The 18,846-nt window shown below is 41.0% G+C and overlaps 1 protein-coding gene across 1 annotated transcript in view; it reads right to left on the bottom strand.

Annotated features, from left to right (window-relative positions):
• Heatr4 (HEAT repeat containing 4) overlaps positions 1-18,846 on the bottom strand; it is a 36,091-nt gene that overhangs the window by 16,320 nt on the left and 925 nt on the right. The window contains exons 2-8 of the mRNA XM_026402646.2: positions 17,289-17,479; positions 15,867-16,007; positions 10,400-10,603; positions 8,000-8,143; positions 2,051-2,212; positions 660-820; positions 126-230 (exon numbers count right to left, since the gene is read on the bottom strand). Of these exons, the coding sequence (XP_026258431.1) occupies positions 126-230; positions 660-820; positions 2,051-2,212; positions 8,000-8,143; positions 10,400-10,603; positions 15,867-16,007; positions 17,289-17,479 (1,108 nt within the window). The remainder of the gene's footprint in view (positions 1-125; positions 231-659; positions 821-2,050; positions 2,213-7,999; positions 8,144-10,399; positions 10,604-15,866; positions 16,008-17,288; positions 17,480-18,846) is intronic.

Below are 18,846 nucleotides of genomic sequence, written 5' to 3'. Positions count from 1 at the left end.
AGAGACAGCAGTGTGAAATAGAGATCTATGTGGTGAGATTGGAATATTGGCAGCAAAACAGAAAGGCTTCCTCATCCAACCTTGCTTAGGCTTTTTGTCCTGGAGCAAATAAAGATAAGGCTTACTAAGGAGACATTTCCATTGATCTGGGAGAAAGCCCTGCAGGCCAGGATCCGATCCTTCCATCGTTGGCTATTCAGTTCCACAGCAAGCATGTTGTGTATCAGGGTCTGAGGAAATGGAAGACTTGTATGGACATTCATGATTACCTTTAGAAATACTAGAATCTTGAAGAAGTTAAATCCTAATATGGCATCCAGCATGATTGATATCCCAAGCTTATCACAATTATAGGTCTGTAGTTTTCAATGGTAAGCTGCTATCAGAAGCAAATTCTTCATGTTACCGCTTTTCTTGTTTACTGTTAAGAACCATTTGCAACCCAATTCTTTCTTAGCTATTTGTTGTCACAGCTCCCTGTATATATATATATATATACCTCTGTATCCAGGTTTACCCACACTTAGCCTATTTTACCTATATTTGTGATTGATTATCTTAGCAAAACAGAAACCTCCTCTAGTTTGGACACTTTACATGCACTGATCATAATTCCCCAAAACTTAGTTTCCTTCTCCAACCCTGTAATGGACACATACTGTCTTTTCATTGAGATATCTCAGGAGAATACAGGCCTGGTCCTCAGTGTCCTTATTCTTCTTGTTGAACAGCTGGTGGAAGATCCTACTAATCACTGGGTAAGTGGCAATACCATCCAGAGCCAAGCACTGAGCTGCAACCCAGCTGTCCACACTATTGCCTGCCACAGTGGAGCAAAAAAAAAAAAAAAAAAAAAACAAAACAAGACATGAATGCAGATGGTGATCTGTTTTCTTCCAGAGATGGGTACCAAAGATCACTGCCTGCCTGACACCTCACTTCCCTATGCCCCAGTCCCATGTGTAAACCATATTTAAATGGGGTGTATCAATCCCATAATTAAACCATATTTAAATGGAGCATATCAACGTTTTAGATATAAACTGAAATTTGCAACCTGAAAGTTAAATATTAAAGACTGTTGTTAGGTAACAGGCATAAGGCCTTCCTTCCTGGAGGTTGGGAAAACTAGAGAGGGAGGCTTTCCTAAGATGGAGGAATTAAGCAGTTGAAAGTCTGTCTGCAGAAGGCCAAACCAGTCATCCAGCTACCCCCTGTAAGGCTTGTTTCTCAGAGCAGTTAGGTATATTGGGCCTCTCCCCTGACACAGCCTTTTTGATTAAATAACTCCAACAGTGTGTACAGATAATGCCTGGAAGTTAACTCTACAAAAAAATGGAAGTATGATAGTCAGGTGGTGGTTTTCTTAAATTTTCAAAATGCACTTAATAATGTTATATCATCCTGTCATTAAAAAAAATCAGGTGGTATGAAAGAGGCCATTTTAAAAAAATTTTTTTTAGTTGTCACTAGACCTTTATTTTATTTATTTATACTTGGTGCTGAGAATTGAACCCAGTGCCTCACACATGCCAGGCAAGTGTGCTACCGCTAAGCCACAGCCCCAGCCCTGATTTTTTTTTTCTTGAATTTTCAATGAACATGTATTACACATAGTGGGGGTTAGCAAGGAATTTTCATATTACATATCATATGCACTGATCAAATCCAGCCTCCTGTTTTCCACGTTTTGTTTCCCCCCAACCACTCACCAACTTCTAGTAACTCTATTCTCATATTTCTACATTGAGGTTGACTTTGTTTTTTACTAACTTTTGCATATGAGAGAAAACATGGTACTTTTATTTCTGTGTCTAGCTTATTTCACTTAATATAATGTCCTCTGGTTCCATCCATTTTAAGGCATGCATCTATGAAAAGGTTGGTCCAGGTATCAATTAGCATTACCTATGAAGAAATTATTTCTGAATGTTCCAACATAACCCCAAACCCAAAATGGCAGACATCACAACATGACAGTTTGGGGTAAAAGGGTGGGAAAGCTGATGGTGAGACACCCTGTCTTTATCCCCTCTTTCTACACGGTTACCTTTCAGAAGGGCTATGTGCATGATGTCCTGTGCCAGAGGATTGTGTGACTGCATGGCATATTGGCATATTGCTGCTGCCATCCTCACATTGGTATTCTTGTCACAAAGAGCAGCCTTCAGGGCAGGCTGTAGAACCTCTGGCACATCTGGGACAGAGGGGGCTTTCACAGTTTCCTTGTCTGTAACCAAAAGAGACCAGGTAAAAGTAGTAGCTCTTTGCTTTTCACTCCAGCACAGCTTTCTTCCTAGCCACATGGTGTTCTGCCTCAGCACAAGTTGCAGATGCTTGCTGGTACTTAATTGTTTTGCTGGGACTGTGATAGGCAGGACACTGTCATGCCAGCTCCTTTGCCTTTATTTTATTTTATTTTTTTATATCTTTTTTTTTTTTTTAGAGAGAGAGAGAAAAATTTTAATATTTATTTTTTAGTTTTTGGCAGACACAACATCTTTGTTTGTATGTGGTGCTGAGGATCGAACCCGGGCTGCACGCATGCCAGGCAAGAGCGCTACTGCTTGAGCCACATCCCTAGCCCTCCTTTGCCTTTATTATCTGGGCTTTAAAGTTCCATGCCAAAGAATGTTTCCATCTAGGCTGTGGTGACCTTTACCATTAGCTTTAGTATCAAGAATCAACTTATTTTACCCCATGAGACTTTATATATATATATATATATATATATATATATATATATATATATATATATAAATTTTTAGTTGTAGATGGACACAATACCTTTATTTATGTGGTGCTGAGGATCAAACCCAGTACTCCTGTGAGGCAAGTGCTCTGCCAATGAGCCACAACCCTAGCCCTATATTTTTAATTATAGCAATTATACTTAGGCAGTGCTTTGCCATTTATTTATATAGTGTTTTTACACCATCTCATTCAGTACTTCAACCCTGGTTGAAGTAGACAAGGGAGGTATCACTGCAGAACTCACCAGGAATCTTGGGTTTAACTATAAACATTCAACTTCACAAAACTGTCATAGGCCACACATGGCACTATTCTTCAGGAGGATATGGAAACGAGCAGTTTGTCAATAGGGCAGCAGTGTTTGGCATTCCTTTTGGTTGGAGTTCTTGAGATTGCATAGCATTCCGTGAAGTGCTCTGAGGGTAGCTCAGGGTACACTTTTGCTCCACAGACACTATTATCTCTTCTAATAACTCTATAGATGGAATTCTAGGATCCACAAAGGGCGTGCCTGTGATGCATTACAGCATCCAGGGAGGCCCAAAGCATGGTGTCCTTATCAGGTACTTATATTTCATTTATAGTTCTTCCTAGTCCCAGTGAACCATCACTAGGCTTCATTTCATCATAAACAATTTTACCTATAAAGATAGTTTGTAGCTCGGTGGAAGCTACTTAGCCTGTGCAAGGCTCTGGTTTTCATCTCCAGCACCACAAATTAAAAAATGATCTTATCAGGGGAGCAGGTGGGCACTTAAGCTCAAATAAGGGGGAAGAGCTTTGTGACCCCTTTGTCCACATTCTTTAGATGAGGAGTTTGAAGCTCAGAGAGGTTAGCTGACTTTCCAAGAAGTGTCAGAGCTGAGCCTGTGACTCAGATTTTAGGATTTCTAAAGTGTCTTTATCATTAATGCCATGGACCAATACTGCCATCTGTTAAGAACAGACTACAATTGGGCTGAGCACCTTTGATCCCTAAATCTGAAATACTCCAAAGTTGGAAACTGAGCAATGACATGACAAAAGGAAATTTCCACATCTGACCTCATATTATGGGTTTGAACAAAATGCAGGTATATTAAAATGACTGTATAATACTACCCTCAGGCTATGTGTATAAGGTGCATTTAAAACAAATGAATTCCATGTTTTAGCTTGGAATTCATATATAATGAGATATCTTGGGTTTATCTCCAGATTTGCAAATATTTCAAAGTCTGAAAAAAAGTCCAAAAAATGTTTGGTCCTAACCTATAGATGTGTATTTTAGGTGAGCAAATAGAAGTTAATTGAGTATTCGAAAAATAAGCTAAGTTTCTCTGGGAAGTTAACAAGAGAAATCAAAATCTAGACACTGGGAATATGTGAAAGGGATCACCTGAAAGGTACACTTCTGAGAAAGACAAAGGTGCTCTTTGTACAGTTAGTGATGAAGACATCTTCACTGGGGGCTCCATAAGAGTCTACTTCTAGTAAAATTGTATCTGTTTTCCTCAAGTCTATTCCACAGTGTTGCACAGTCATGAAAGTGAGTAATTGCCCATCTCTCAGAACATATATCTGTTGTTGACACATGACTGTATGTGGAAGATTTGGGTATAAGCTTATAAAATTGATTGCTGCTCATTGAAGGGTTTATATGCCAGGCACTGAAAATATGTCATCCCATTTAATCCTCAAGGAAATAAGCAGATAGAGTAAGAATGTGTATGTGTGGAAGTAGATAGCTGGGACAGTGAGCCAAGTCTGGGTGGTAGGCAGGGAAGGCTCCTCTGGGAAGTGTCTTAGCTGAAAACTGAAGGGTCACTAGAGCATTTTATCAGGTGAGGAGACAGTTTTCCAGCAGAGGGAGCAACAAATTTGAAAACCTGGAGGGAAAATGCTCGGGTCTGGAACTCAGCATGAAATAAGTGAGTGAAACTTTAAAAATCTGATAGGTTTGTAGAAGTAAATTTAGCACCGGCTCTTAAGGAATTCCTTTTCTGGTAAGGACAGCAGAAATGTAATCAGATGAATATGACCCAGGGTTAAATAGGAGGACAGAAGTGGGCCTAGGATACTACCACAGCGAAGAAGGGGCAAACAAACCATGTAGGCTTTGTGGAAAAGGCGATGTCAAGAGAGGATAATTGGCTGGGTGCAGAGGCACTCACCTGTAATTCCAGTGGCTCTGGAGGCTGAGGCAGCAGGATCATTAACTCAAAACTAGCCTCAGCAAAACCGAGGCACTAAGCAACTCAGTGTGACCCTGCCTCTAAAATAAAATACTAAAGAGGGCTGGGAATGTGGCTTAGTAGCCAAGTGCTCCTGAGTTCAATCCCTGTTAACCCTCTACACACATACACACACAAAAAGGATAATTGAGGGACTGGGGTTGTGGCTCATCGGTAGAGAGCTTGTCTTGCACATGTGAGACACTGGGTTCAATGTGTAACACCACATAAAAATAAATAAAGATTTTTTTAAAAAGGAGGAGTAGGGAAGGTTTCATATCCTTTGAAAAATTTGTCCTTGGGTCCTGTGGGTTTTTTTTGTTGTTGTTGTTTGTTTGTTTTTGTACTGGAGATTGAACCCAGGGATGCCTTTTCCCTGAGCTATATCCCCAGCTCTTTTTATTTTTATTTTTTTAAGTTGCTGAGACTGGCTTTGAACTGGTGATCCTCCTGCCTCAGCCTAATAAGTTGCTGGGATTATAGGTGGACCCCAGCTGGTACTTTATTCTCTTTTTCCATTCTTTTGAGGTAAGAGTCCTGCTGTGTTACCCAGGTTGGCCTTGAACTCTTGGGTTCAAGTGATTATCCTGCCTCCACTCCACAAATTCCTGGGATGACAAGCAAGCACCATGCCCAGCTTAACATATCTTCCCTTTTTTTTTTTTTTTTTTTGGTGGTTGGACATAATACCTTTATTTTTATTTATTTATTTTTATGTGGTGCTGAGGATTGAACCCAATGCCTTTGCATATGGTAGGCAAGTGCTCTGCTGCTGAGCCACAACCCCAGCCCCACCCCCTCATTTCTTTTTTTTTTTTTTTAAAAAGGCCTAGGATGGTGGTAAACACCTGTAATCCCAGTGGCTCTGGAGGCTGAGGCAGGAGGATTGAAAGTTCAAGGCCAGCCTCAGCAATTTAGCAAGGCCCTAAGGGCTGGGGATGTTGCTCAGTGGTTAAGATACCCTGGGTCCAATTGCCTATGCCAAAAAATTTTTGTTTTAGAGAATAAAAACCCTAAAAAGTAACAAACAATGTATAAGTAGAAACAAAACTACCAATTCATTTAGGTAATAAAAATATTCTAAAGTGTTAATAAATTAAACCCGGTAGAATAATAAAAGAATAATAAAATCAAGATCCAGTAGGACTTAAGAATTTACTGCAGGGGCTGGGGTTGTGGTTCAGTGGTAGAGCGCTTGCATAGCATGTGTGAGGCACTGGGTTCCATCCTTAACACCACATAAAAATAGAAATATACAAAAAGATAATACAGCAGGATTTGTCTAGATGCACAAATTAAAGGAAAAAAAATAGAATATGTGTGATAAAATTCAACACTTGCCAGGCACACTTGCCTGTAATCCCAGCAGCTCTGGAGGCTGAGGCAGGAGGATCAAAAGTTTAAAGCCAGCCTCAGCAATTTAGTGAGACCCTGTCTCAAAATAAAATATAAAAAAGGGTTGGGGGTGTGGCTCAATGTTTAAGTGCCCCTAGGTTCAATCCCCAGTTTAAAAAAAAATGCAACTGATTTTTGTAATAAATAGAAAAGTCTACATGGGTGTTGGCATATAATTGTAAAAACATAACAAGGTGAAGCACCCCAACTGTTAACACTGGCTAACCTACACAGTGGGAATGGGAATGGGAAGTGAGTTGGGCAAGGCAGTTACCTCTCTTTATATTCCTCTATGTTGACTAATAATGACACTTTTCTGTGTGTGTGTGTTTATGTTTTTGTAGCAGGGATTGAACCCAGGGATACTTTACTACTGAGCCATATCCCTAGTCCTTTCCTTCTTTTTTATTTTATTTATTTTTTTTTTTAGAGAGACAGAATTTTTAATATTTATTTTTTAGTTTTTTTTTTGGTGGACACAACACCTTTTTTTTTCTTCTATGTGGTGCTGAGGATCGAACCCGGACCGCATGCACGCCAGTCGAGCGTGCTACCGCTTGAGCCACCTCCCCAGCCCTCCTTTTCTTTTTTGAGACAGGGTCTTGCTAAGTTGCTTAGAGCCTCACTAAATTGCTGAGGCTGGCCTTGAATTTATGATCCTCCTGCCTCAGCCTCCCAAGTCACTGGGATTATAGGCATGTACCACCATGCCTGGTCTTTTTATTCCTTTGTAATTAAAAACTGAAAAAATATTTAGGAGACAGAGTGCATAGAATTTAGTGATCTGGTTTTAGAAGAGGAAGGATTTTACCTAGCATGATTCCCAGGGCCCCAACTTGAAAACTGGCTGCCTCGGCCTCCTGAGCCACTGGGAAGGACTACAGGTGTGCACCACCATGCCTGATTGTGGAACTGATTGAGATTTGAAATATGGGAAGGAGGGATCTGTGTTGAGGATGATGAGTTCAGTTTTGGAAATACTGAATTTGAGAGATGCTCTCCAAAGAAGAACTAAAGTGTGTTTGTGTGTGTGTGTGTGTGTGTGTGTGTGTATGTGTGTGTTTGGTGGGGAAGCAGGGGGACTAGAAATTGAACCCAGGGGTGTTTAATCACTGAGCCACATCCCCAGTTTTTAAAATATTTTATTTAGAGACAGGGTCTCACTGAGTTGCTCAGGGCCTTGCTAAGTTGCTGAAACTGGCTTTGAACCCACAATCTTCCTGCTTCAGCCTCCTGAGCCACTGGGATTACAGGCATGTGCCACCGTGCCTGGCCAAAAAAAAAAAAATATATATATATATATATATTGGCTGTTATGAATGGATCTCAAGATGGGACATTGCGAACTTCTTTGCAAGCCAGTGAGCAAACAAAAGGAGATGACGTGGAGAAGCACAAGTGGGAAATCACATGCTTAGCAGGCCCTGGGTTCCATATCCAGCAATGGAAAAAAAAAAAGCACTGGGCTAGAAGTCAGGAATCTCATCTCTATTACTGGTAAACTAAATTCAGACCTCTGGGCCTTGGATTTCCACCTTTGTAAATGATCTCATATAAGCACCAAGGTCCCGCCAGTTCAGGTGTTCTTTGGCCTCTTGACTTGTGGGCATTCTTAAGCAGTTCAGTCTAGCTCTCACCTGAGTCCTTCCGGCTGGTGGCACAGCGGGGCCGTTCCACAATAGCTGTGGCACACGTGATGATGGCTTGGATCCGAGTATCATCGTACATGCTTACCAATCCCCGCTTCAGGCTCTCCACTGTCTCATGGTGCCACTCAACCACTGTGTCACAGTGAGGGAAATGAAAAGAGAACCATCTGTCAGCAGTAGATATTGGGCTACAGGCAGATGACAAGGAGTCCCCTTTCTCTAGAATAATTCAAACAAAATATCAACTCAGAATAAAGAATTCAGATTTGGGTTCATTAGGGAAGTTATTTCTTTGATGATCCGTGGACGTCTCAGGTACATTCCCTCCAGTCACATCCTATAGTCTATTAGTCTTTGCTTAAGTAATTTCATTGTTACACCTGAAAAATAAATGGGGTGGTAAAGCCTAGTGGTTGAATGGGCACAGTGGTTCACCATCTATAGTCCCAGCTACCGAGGCTGAGGCAAGAGGATCACTTGAGCCCACAAGTTCAAGACAAGCATAGGCAACATAGCAAGATCTCCATCTCAAAAAACAAACATAAAACAAAACTAAACCATAGTGATAAGGGTTTTCTGTTATCAGAGCTAGCTGATTTGGAAACACAGTTATTAGCTGTGAGACCTTGGATAAATTACTTAACCTCTCAGAGCCTGAGACATCACATTTATAATAAAGATATAACACTAGAACCTAACATATTGAATTACTTTGAGGGCTATGCACTAACTAGACAAGGTATTTAGAAAAATGCCTGGCGGGGCTGGGGATGTGGCTCAAGCGGTAGCTCGCCTGGCATGCGCGTGTCTCTGGGTTTGATCCTCAGCTCCACATACAAATAAAGATGTTGTGTCTGCCAAAAACTAAAAAAACAAAATATTAAAAAAAAGAAAAGAAAAATGCCTGGCAAGATAGGGAGAGTCTGACAGATATTAATTTGTGTGTATGTGTATCACTAGGGATCGAACCCAAGGCTTCCTGAATACTAGGCAGTGCCCATTGATGTTAATTATGGTGGTTATCATTGTTTCCTTGCCTTTGGGGGCTCTTTTAAAATTTTTGTTATATATGACAGCAGAATGCATTACAATTCATATTATACATATAGAGCACAATTTTTTATATCTTTGGTTATACACACAGTAGAGTCACACCATTTGTATCTTCATACATGTGCTTAGGGTAATGATGTCCATCTCATTCTACCATCTTTTCTACGCCCCTCCTTCCCTCCCCTTTCCCCTATCTAGAGTTCATCTAATTCTCCCATCACCCACCCCCCCCACCTCCAACCACATTATGAATCAGCATTCTTAAATTGAGAAAATATTTGGCATTTGGTTTTTTGGAATTGGCTAACTTTACTTAGCATTATATTCTACAACTCTATCCATTTACCTGCAAATGGGAGGCTCTTTTTCCTAGCTTTCCACATTTTTCTCATTTTAGTTGCTAACTGCTTTCTTTGCAGAGTTGCTACTTTTCATTTTAATACTCCCATGATCTGTAGGCACTCCAACCTAGTGTAGCTTTTCATCAAAATCTCTTTTTGATCTTTTTTGTTATCTGGCCCAGTTTATCTAGAATACCTCTCCTGTTCTTACTAATGTCATGTTCTGAAAGCCAGCAGCCCTTGAAGCCTCCAAAAAGTCCTTGTTAAGCTATTACTCTGCCCCAGGCACTGAACCTTCCACTCATAGATCTTTTGAAGGAAAATTAGATGTAGACAACCTCAACTCCACAAATGAAGTTGTTTATACCACAGTCAACTACATTTTCTCTTGTACACTACCAAAACTTGGACAGTGTATTTTATATACTTTATAACAATTGTTACTAATACAACAGTTGTATAATTTGTAGATCATAAAATTTCTTCCTTTGAGTATTTCTTAGTATAGTGAGTTTCCATAAATAATTATAATAATTATTAGGAAAGATAATAATATTTATTATTTTTTGGTACCAGGGATTGAACCCAGGGGTACTTAATCGCCAAGCCACATCCCCAGCCCTTTTTATTTTTTATTTGAGACAGGGTCTTGCTAAGAATTTACTGACACTGGCCTTGGACTTTCAATCCTCCTGCCTCAGCCTCCTGAGCCACTGGGACCACAGGTGTGCACCACCATGCCTGGCTGAGTTTCCACAAATTATTGAAGTGTCATCTATTCATGTAAAAAGCATCCAAATGTATGTAACTAACATTCACCTAACACTGCTATATGGAGGAAGGCTCTCATCCAGTCTAGCCTTAGTGAGGCAAACCAGATTTGTACATTTCACAAGAAAGGGATGGACTGAGGAAACAAAGACTGAAGAACACTAGTCCAAGGTGAGATCCACCTGCTCACAAATGCACACCGTTATCCCGGGACCTCACTTACTTAGCCCCCAGGCAGTCTTCCACTCCTGCAGCATCTTCTGCAGAACCATGAGTTGCCAAGTCACTTCCTCCTGCAGCGATTTTGCCTGCTTCTTCAATCCTCTGGTCTTAACGGGCACTTCCTCCTCACCCACCTGCAGCAGCAGATCCTTGACAGGGGTGGGCAAAGCAGTCCAGCGCTGGGCTCCTTTCACGGGCCTACAAGCTGAGTGACGTGACAGTGTGAAGTCTTCTCACCTGACTGCCATAGGTCCTGCCATGCAGTGGTCCCCGCCTAATATCCCATTGCTGTTCCTTCTAACACCAAGCAAAGCTCTTTAGAGAGAACTTTCCCTTAATAACAGGGAGCTGGGTGTGGTCACATAGGAAATTACGAAAAATCCCGATGGCCGACTATGATTGGCCATGATGAAGATGACAGAAATTTAGAGATTGGGATATGGAGATTATATACAAATCTTTTTTACAAGTCTAATAAATCATTGGGAACATAATTATGTGTTAAAAAGTTTGCTCATAAATTTAAATATTTGAGATAGTGCTATTTAGAGTATAATTGGCCATTAATTCCAAATTTATTGTTTTCTTCCTAATGCTTTACATTTGGGGGAAGGAATGGTTTCTACAATTTAAAGATTTTAGGATCTCTGGAGTTTTTATAGTGATGATAAATGGCAGTCAGAAATTTGAGAAGCCATACATATTTATAAATATAATTATAGTTGCATATAAAATGGTTACAGTTGTTATATTTTCTGGACTTCAATGTTCTCCATGGTGTCAAACAGATTCAGAAAGCCTCTTTCTTAGAAGAGAAGCTGTGTGAAGAGGGGGAAGGGACAATAAAAACATTTACAAACTTATTAAAATTTTGATTATTTGCCACATTACCTATCAGTCTCATATTCTAATCTGTCACTGTCACTCTTTCCTCCAAGATTTCTTACTTAACACCTTTAGATTTGCTCTAAATCAGTTCTTTCCTTTGAAGAAGGAGGGTATAACATTTTCTTTTGCTGAGTATAGTGGCATCCACCTGTAATCTCAGCAGCTCAGGAGGGTAAGGCAGAAAGACCATAAGTTCCAGGCCAGCCTCAGCAAATGAGAAAGACCCTGTCTCAAAATAAGATTAAAAAAGGAAAAAAAAATGGCTGGAGATACAGCTTAGCAGTAGAATGCTCCTGGGTTCCGTCCTCAGTACTGCCCCCCTACCAAAAAAAAAAAAAAAAAAAAAAAAAGAAGAAGAAGAAGAAAAAAGAAAAAGGGGTTTGAGGGATGTACCTAGCATGAACAAGGCTCAGGGTTCAATCCCCTTTACTGCAAAAACAACAAGAAAAGAAAAAACAATTTATTTCTTCTGATGTGACAAGTGCTATGAGACTCCAGAATAGATTAGCAAAGGTGGCCAGACATGTGTGTCTTCCAGATGGACCTCCCAGACCATGGGCTGAAGGCTTTCTTTTGCAGTGTAGGGTGGGGTACAGCCTAGAGCTGTACAACTACCTCCAGTCAGTTCATTCCAGCAGAATAGATACACAGAGTCACATGACACGCCCAACTTCTCTCAGCTTGCTTGAAATCTCTCCTGAAATCCCTCCCCATTCCTCCTATGCCCCACTGATCAACAGTTAAAATGGATTTATGGTGAGAAAGTTTGATTTATGGTGAGAAAGTTTGGGAATAAACAAATAGAACTGCCAATGTTTGTTTCCAATCCTTTGTGTTCTAGGGAGATGGAAACACATTTAATTCCCTCATGAAGTCATCCACCGGGGCAGGCAAAGAAGCAACTCTCATTTCTGTGGGACAGAAGAAGCTTTGCACTTTATTGGCAGAAACAGATGATGCCTTATAGCTGGGACATGTATCACAAACCCACTGAGGATTGAATTCAGGGGCACTCAACCACTGAGCTACATCCCCAGCCCTATTTTTTTTTTAAATTTTTTAGTTGTAGTTGGACACAATACTTTTATTTTTATGTGGTGCTGAGGATTGAACCCAGGACCTTGCTCGTGCTAGGCAAGCACTCTACCCTGAACCACAACCCCAGCCCCTCCAGCCCTATTTTTTGTATTTTATTTAGAGACAGGATCTCAATGACTTGCTTAGTGCCTCACCATTGCCGAGGCTGGCTTTGAACTTGCAATTCTGCCTCAGCCTCATGAGCTTCTGGGGTTACAAGCATATACCACTGTGCCCGGCTCAGTTTTTATTTTTTCCACATTTTTAAATTGGTGCATTATAGTTGTACATATTGAAGGAATTTGTTGTTACATATTCATATGTATGTGCACCACATAATAATATAATTTGACCACCATTGCTCCCCAGCACTTTCCCCTTCCCTACCCACCCGTGCCCTTTGGTCCCTTTTCTTCTACTGATCTCCCTTTGAGTTTTAGGAGATCCACCCCCACCGTTCTTTTCCTTTTCCCTCTCTACCGTCCACATGTGAGAGAAAACATAAGACCCTTAACCTTCTGAGTTTGATTTATTTCACTTAACATGATAGTCTTTACTTCCATCCATTTTCTTGCAAATGCCATAATTTCATTTTTATTTATGGCTGAATAAAACTCCATTGTGAATATATAGCACATTTTCTTTATTCATTCATCTATTGATGGACACTTAGGCTAGTTCCACAGCTTGGCTATTACGAGTTGTGCTGCTATAAACATGGGTGTTTATGTATCAGTGTAGTAAGATAACTTTAATTCTTCAGGGAAAATGCCAAGGAGTGGTATATTTGGGTCATATGGTGGGTCCATGCCTAGGCTTTTGGGGAACCTCTATACTGATTTCCATAGTTGCTGTACTAATTTACAGTCCCACCAACAATGTGAAAGTGTTCCTTTTTCTCCACATCCTCTCCAGCATTTATTATTATTTATTATTATGTATTACTATTTATTAATATGTATTATTTATTATTATTCGTATTTTTTAAAATATTTTTTAGTTGCAGCTGGACACAATATCTTTTTATTTATTTATTTTTTAATTTATTTTTATGTGGTGCTGAGGTTGGAACCCGGGGCCTTGCATGTGCTTAGGCGAGTGCTCTACCGCCGAGCCATAATCCCAGCCCAATTATTATTTGTATTCTTTTTTTTTTTAAGAGAGAATTTTTTTTTAATATTTATTTTTTAGTTTTTTGGCGGACACAACATCTTTGTTTGTATGTGGTGCTGAGGATCGAACCTGGGCCACACGCATGCCAGGTGAGTGCGCTACCACTTGAGCCACATCCCCAGCCCTATTATTTGTATTCTTGATGACTGCCATTTAGACTGGTATGAGATGATTTGCACTTCCCTAATTGCTAATGACATTGGACATTTTTTCATGTTCTTGTTAGCCTTTTGTATTTCTTTTGAGAAGTGTCTGTTTATTTGTCCATTTATTAATTGTGTGATTTGATTATTTTTTGGTGTAAATGTTTTTGAGTTCTTTATATCTTCTAGATGTTAATCCTCTGTCAGAAGAGTAACTAGCAAAGATTTTTCTCCCATTATGTAGGTTCTCTCTTCATATTCCTAATTGTTTCCTTTGCTGTGCAGAAGCTTTTAAATTTGATGCTGTCCCATTTATTAATTCTTGGCATTATTTCCTGAGCTTTAAGGATCTTATTAAGAAAGTCATTGGCTGTGCCTAAAAGCTGGAGTATTGACCTTACATTTTCTTCTAGGAGTTGCATAGTTTCTGGTTTATTCCAAGGTCTTTGATCTATTTTGAGTTGATTTTTGTGCAGGGTGAGAGAAAAGGGTCTTCAATCATCTACATATGGATAACCAGTTGTTCCTGCACCATTTGTTTAAAAAGGCTGTCTTTTCTCCAATGTATGTTTTTGGCACCTTTGTTAATGATTGTTGATGTGTTGGTTGTCTTTGTATCTTCTATTCTGTACCATTGGTCTATATATTTGTTTTTATGCCAATATGATGCAGTTTTTGTTACTATAGCTCTGTAGTATTATTTGACATCAAGTGTTGTCATGCTTTCCAGCATTGTTTTTTTGTTGTTGTTTGTTTTGGTTTTTGCTTAAATTGCTTTGGGTATTCTACAAACAACTCTGTTTTTAGAATATTTTCCTCATCCCTTACAGAAACCCTGTCCTCATTTCTTCCTCCCTCCCTCCAGCTTCTGACTCCTTCCTTCGTTCCTTCCTCCCTCCCTCCCTCCCTCCCTCCCTTCCTTCCTTCCTTCCTTCCTTCCTTCCTTCCTTCCTTCCTTTCTTTCTTTCGATGGAACCCAGAGCCTTGTGCATGCTAGGCAAGCATTCTACCACTTCTCAACTTCCCCAGCCCTCCTGGCAACTACCAATCTACTTTCTGTCTTTATGGATTTGCTAGTTCTCAGGAAAAGACAAGAAGAATGGAGCTGACTTATGGGGAAGATGGTATACTAATAGTAATGCCTTGAGTTTGCACAGCACTTGAGGTTTACAAAACATATTCACAAACCCACCTCATCTAAGTACTGCAAAAGTGCCTTGCTGTGGGAATGATCAGCCCCATTTTAATATGGCAGCTGAAGCCCCAGAAGATGACTTGCCAAGACCAGATCTGAGGTTTTGTGGGAGTACCTTCTCCACTGTGTCATAATGGTAATCCTCAACAAAGAAGGAGCATGGGAGTCTTGGGGCAGTTGCCCATACCTGCTGTCACTTGTACCTCCTTTACCCTAAAGGCTCCTGCCTATCCAGGTGGCACTAGAGACAGGGGTTTGGGCCTGGTAAAAAAGAATGGATCACAACTGCTTTAGTTTCTGCATATTCTCATAGTTTCTTTAGTTTCACCATCTGAACAGTGATACTGGAAAGGAAAGAGGCATGGGAAATGAGACACAGCCTTTTGGATGGAGGGCTCATTTTATTTCATAAGCTCATTTCTTGTCATCTTCCTTCCTTCTACCCTCTTTGTCTAACAGAATAAAGAATAAAATAAAAGGGCTGGGATTGTGGCTCAGTGGTAGAGTGCTTGCCTAGCATGCATGAGACACTGGGTTTGATCCTCAGCACCATATAAAAATAAAATAATGTGTCCCCCTTTAAAAAAAAAAAAAAGAATGACATAAAACAGAAACTTACAACAAAGGAACACCCTAGGGTCTGAGGCAGGTATGGGCCTGAGTGTAGTGGAAAAGAAGAGCTAGCTAAAGGGGAGAGGGCACAGTAGGTAGTGAGGATGAACTTCCTCTTGAAGCATTAAAATGGGACCTTTCTTATTTGTAATTATTGGCCATGAAACACTTGGTTATCTAAGTTATATCTAATTCATTCGAATGTATGTTCCACCAAGGCTCTTCCTAATTGCAGTTAGTATTTTGTAATTTTACAAGATGACTTTTGGTTGGTAGAAAGGGAGCTCCCGTATTCCTGGGAGTGCTCCAACCCCTTGACTAGAGACCCTAAAGAAAAGACACACTTCCATCATTACCCCCAATATCAGCTTCCTGCTTACGTGCTTCAGGAATAGGCTGGGAACTCCACCTTTCTGGAGTCTCAGGGAAGACCTTAGATAACTGCTTGTTGTACCGATTGAGGTTTTCCAGGAAAATCTGGTCTCTCTTTGCACCAATCTTATGGATGATCTGGACTTTATCTGTGAACAAAGAATCAGTGAGTCCCCCAGAACCTTCCTCTTTTCTTCTCTCTTCCTGGTTTCCATTCACCAAGATCAGGCCAAATTTCCTTTTGCCTTAATCTAAGCCCTAGGACCCAAGATTACCATGCTGTGGGACATCCTTTGAAGGTGACTATTGCTTGGAAATGTCACAACTTGTGACCTCATAGAAAAGCCTCACAGAGGCCTGAAAGCCAGGGTAGTGTTTTCCATCAGTAAGGCAGAATCTAATTTACAGGCATTGTTCCCTTTGAAAAGCTAGACACTAAAGAAGGGGCACTTAATTATTCCCATCAGTCATTAGTACCTTAGTCAGAATAATTTTTTAAACCCTTTAAGAAGACCCAGCTCACAGCAGTTTAGGAACAAGATAGGGGTCTAGGAAGAAGAAACAGCTTGGAACATAAAGACCTAGATTGTTTTTTTCATGCTGGGAGCCCAGGCATCTAAAGGAAAGCAAGGTGGATGGGGAAGATAATGGGCATTTATTGAACACCTCTGTGTGCCAGGCATTGGGCAAGAATAGATTGAGATTTTTTTTTTCTACTCTATTTGAGGTGTTTTTTTATTAACATCACTTTACCAATGAGGTTTCTAAGGCTCAGAAGCCTGTAACTTACTGAAGGTTATTAAGAAGGGACTGATGCTGGGCATAGTGGTACATGCCTGAGATTCTAACAGCTTGGGAGGCTGAGGCAGAAGGGTCACAAGTTCAAAACTAGCCTCGACAATTTAGTGAGGTCCTGAGCGACTTAGCAAGACCTTGTCTCAAAATTAGAAAGGGGCCTAGGGGTGTGGTTCAGTGGTTAAGTGCCCCTGGGTTCAAACCCTAGTACAAAAAAATATTTTAAAAGGGTTGGGGGGGGCGCTGAGCCAGGTTTTAAACCTAATTCTATCTAACTCTAAAGCCTGTTATTTTTTTTCCAACTTAGCATCTTAGTGGGAGAATAATCTCAAAGTGAGCAAAGGGAAAAAGGTGGGCAGAGAAGAGGTAGGGTGCTTCCAGAGTCAAATCCTGCTGAAGTTACAATCCCATCTTCCACTCCCTCCTTAGTAAGGTGAAGGGATATGGTAGTGGGGAAGAGAACTGGTTCCTTCCCATCAGACACCACCGCTGCAACTCCTGTGCTGGTACCCAGGAGCTGTAGCATGAAATCCCCGGCACATCCAGGGCCTCACCTCCCTTTGTATCCCCCAGCCATCTTCACTTCCTTGGTCCACACCCACCTCTACCTCCCCCATAGGGGCTGGCGCAATTACCAAAGTAAATCTCTTGCTCAAACTTGTTGTCTGTGGAGTAAGCAAACTCTCCAGCTGCAGGATTCACCTGTCGGAAGCAGCTCTCCTTTGGGGGCTGGATGATGCTTCTCTTTTCCTCGATATCCTCAGCTGTGGTATTTCTGCCAGGCATGCTTTCAACTGTCTGCACTTGTGGGGAGTAATTGGGCAATCTTGGCAGAGGTGAGAGAGGGGGAAAATGGGAAAGGTACCCCACTTTCCATTAGATTTGTGATTCACCACAGCTCTTAGGCTCAGCTCCCACACATGTGAGCGACTGAACACCTGAATTTAACTATTAACTTTGTCCCCAAGATGCCAGTTGAATATGGAGCCACCAGAAGGCTTGTCTTCAGCTACCTTTTCCCTCCACGGATGGGGCCACACCTTCTGCAGCCACTGGCACCACTGTAGGGTGGCCATGCTTCCAACATAAGCCACGGCCTGCCCCAGGGGGATTGAACACAGGGCCTCACACATGGTGGGCAAGAGCTCTGCCACTAAGCTATATCCCCAGCCTTTTTTATTATTTTTATTTTAAGACAGGATCTTGCTAAGTTGCCCAGCTGACCTTGAACTTGCCATCTTCCTGTCACAACCTCTCAAGTAGCTGGGATGACAGGTGTACACCACCAGGCCTGGCAGCATAATGCTGCCCCCGCCCCCCCCCCTTTTAAAACATTGGTTCCCTTAGAGTTTAAAAGGACTTAAAGAAGGGACCTCACCTCTTATATTACCTCACCCTAAAAGTGTGGGTAGTTATTTAATGTCTGTCCACCCAGTTGACAGGCTATAATCTTATTAAAGGTACACATCTGTTCTTTTATATTGAAGTTCCAGCAGACTATCTGAAAGTAGCAAGAATGTAATTTATATTTGTCCAATAAATGAATAAATAAATAGATACATATCCACTTGTGACTGGTTCTCTGCCCTGCAGCTGGCTGGGTTTTGACACCTGGCTTTGTACAGAGTGAGACAGAGTCAGACCTCAGTGCTGTGAGGTGTCTGCCTTCCTTACTTTCACCATGGATACATTTCTGGGAACACCTGAATGGTAACTGGAATAGCAGTTGGATAGCTACATCTGCTGGGGAAGACCAAGAACCAATCCCTTTCCTTTAAGGTGGTGGTTCACAAATGGAGGTGATTTTTATCCCTCAGAAACATTTGATGGTGTTTGAGTCGTCTTTGGTCGTCACAACTTGGGGGTGCTACTAGCATCTATCGGGGAAATGCCAGAGATGCTGTTAACATCCTACAATGCATAGGACAGCTCCTTAAAACAAAACAAAACATGTGTTTAACCCAGAATGTCAGTAGTGCAAAGGCTGAGAAAATTACTTTGAAGAGATCGCAGAGAATGGTTGGTGGTAGAGAGCATGAGGTTGATAGTAGAATACATTGCAAAATAAGGAATGTATGCTGGAGGTGTAGCTCAGGGGTAGACCCTTGCCTAGAGTGTGTGGTAAGCCCTGAGTTCCATCCCCAGCAACACAAAAAATTAATAAGATAAAATAAAGAGTGTGAGCCCACCTGG

The sequence above is a fragment of the Urocitellus parryii genome, chromosome 6 (genome assembly GCF_045843805.1).
Source record: "Urocitellus parryii isolate mUroPar1 chromosome 6, mUroPar1.hap1, whole genome shotgun sequence".
In the NCBI taxonomy this organism is placed as follows: Eukaryota; Metazoa; Chordata; class Mammalia; order Rodentia; family Sciuridae; genus Urocitellus; species Urocitellus parryii.
Note: the sequence above shows the minus strand (reverse complement) of the source record. Positions and strands in the feature narration are given on the sequence as shown.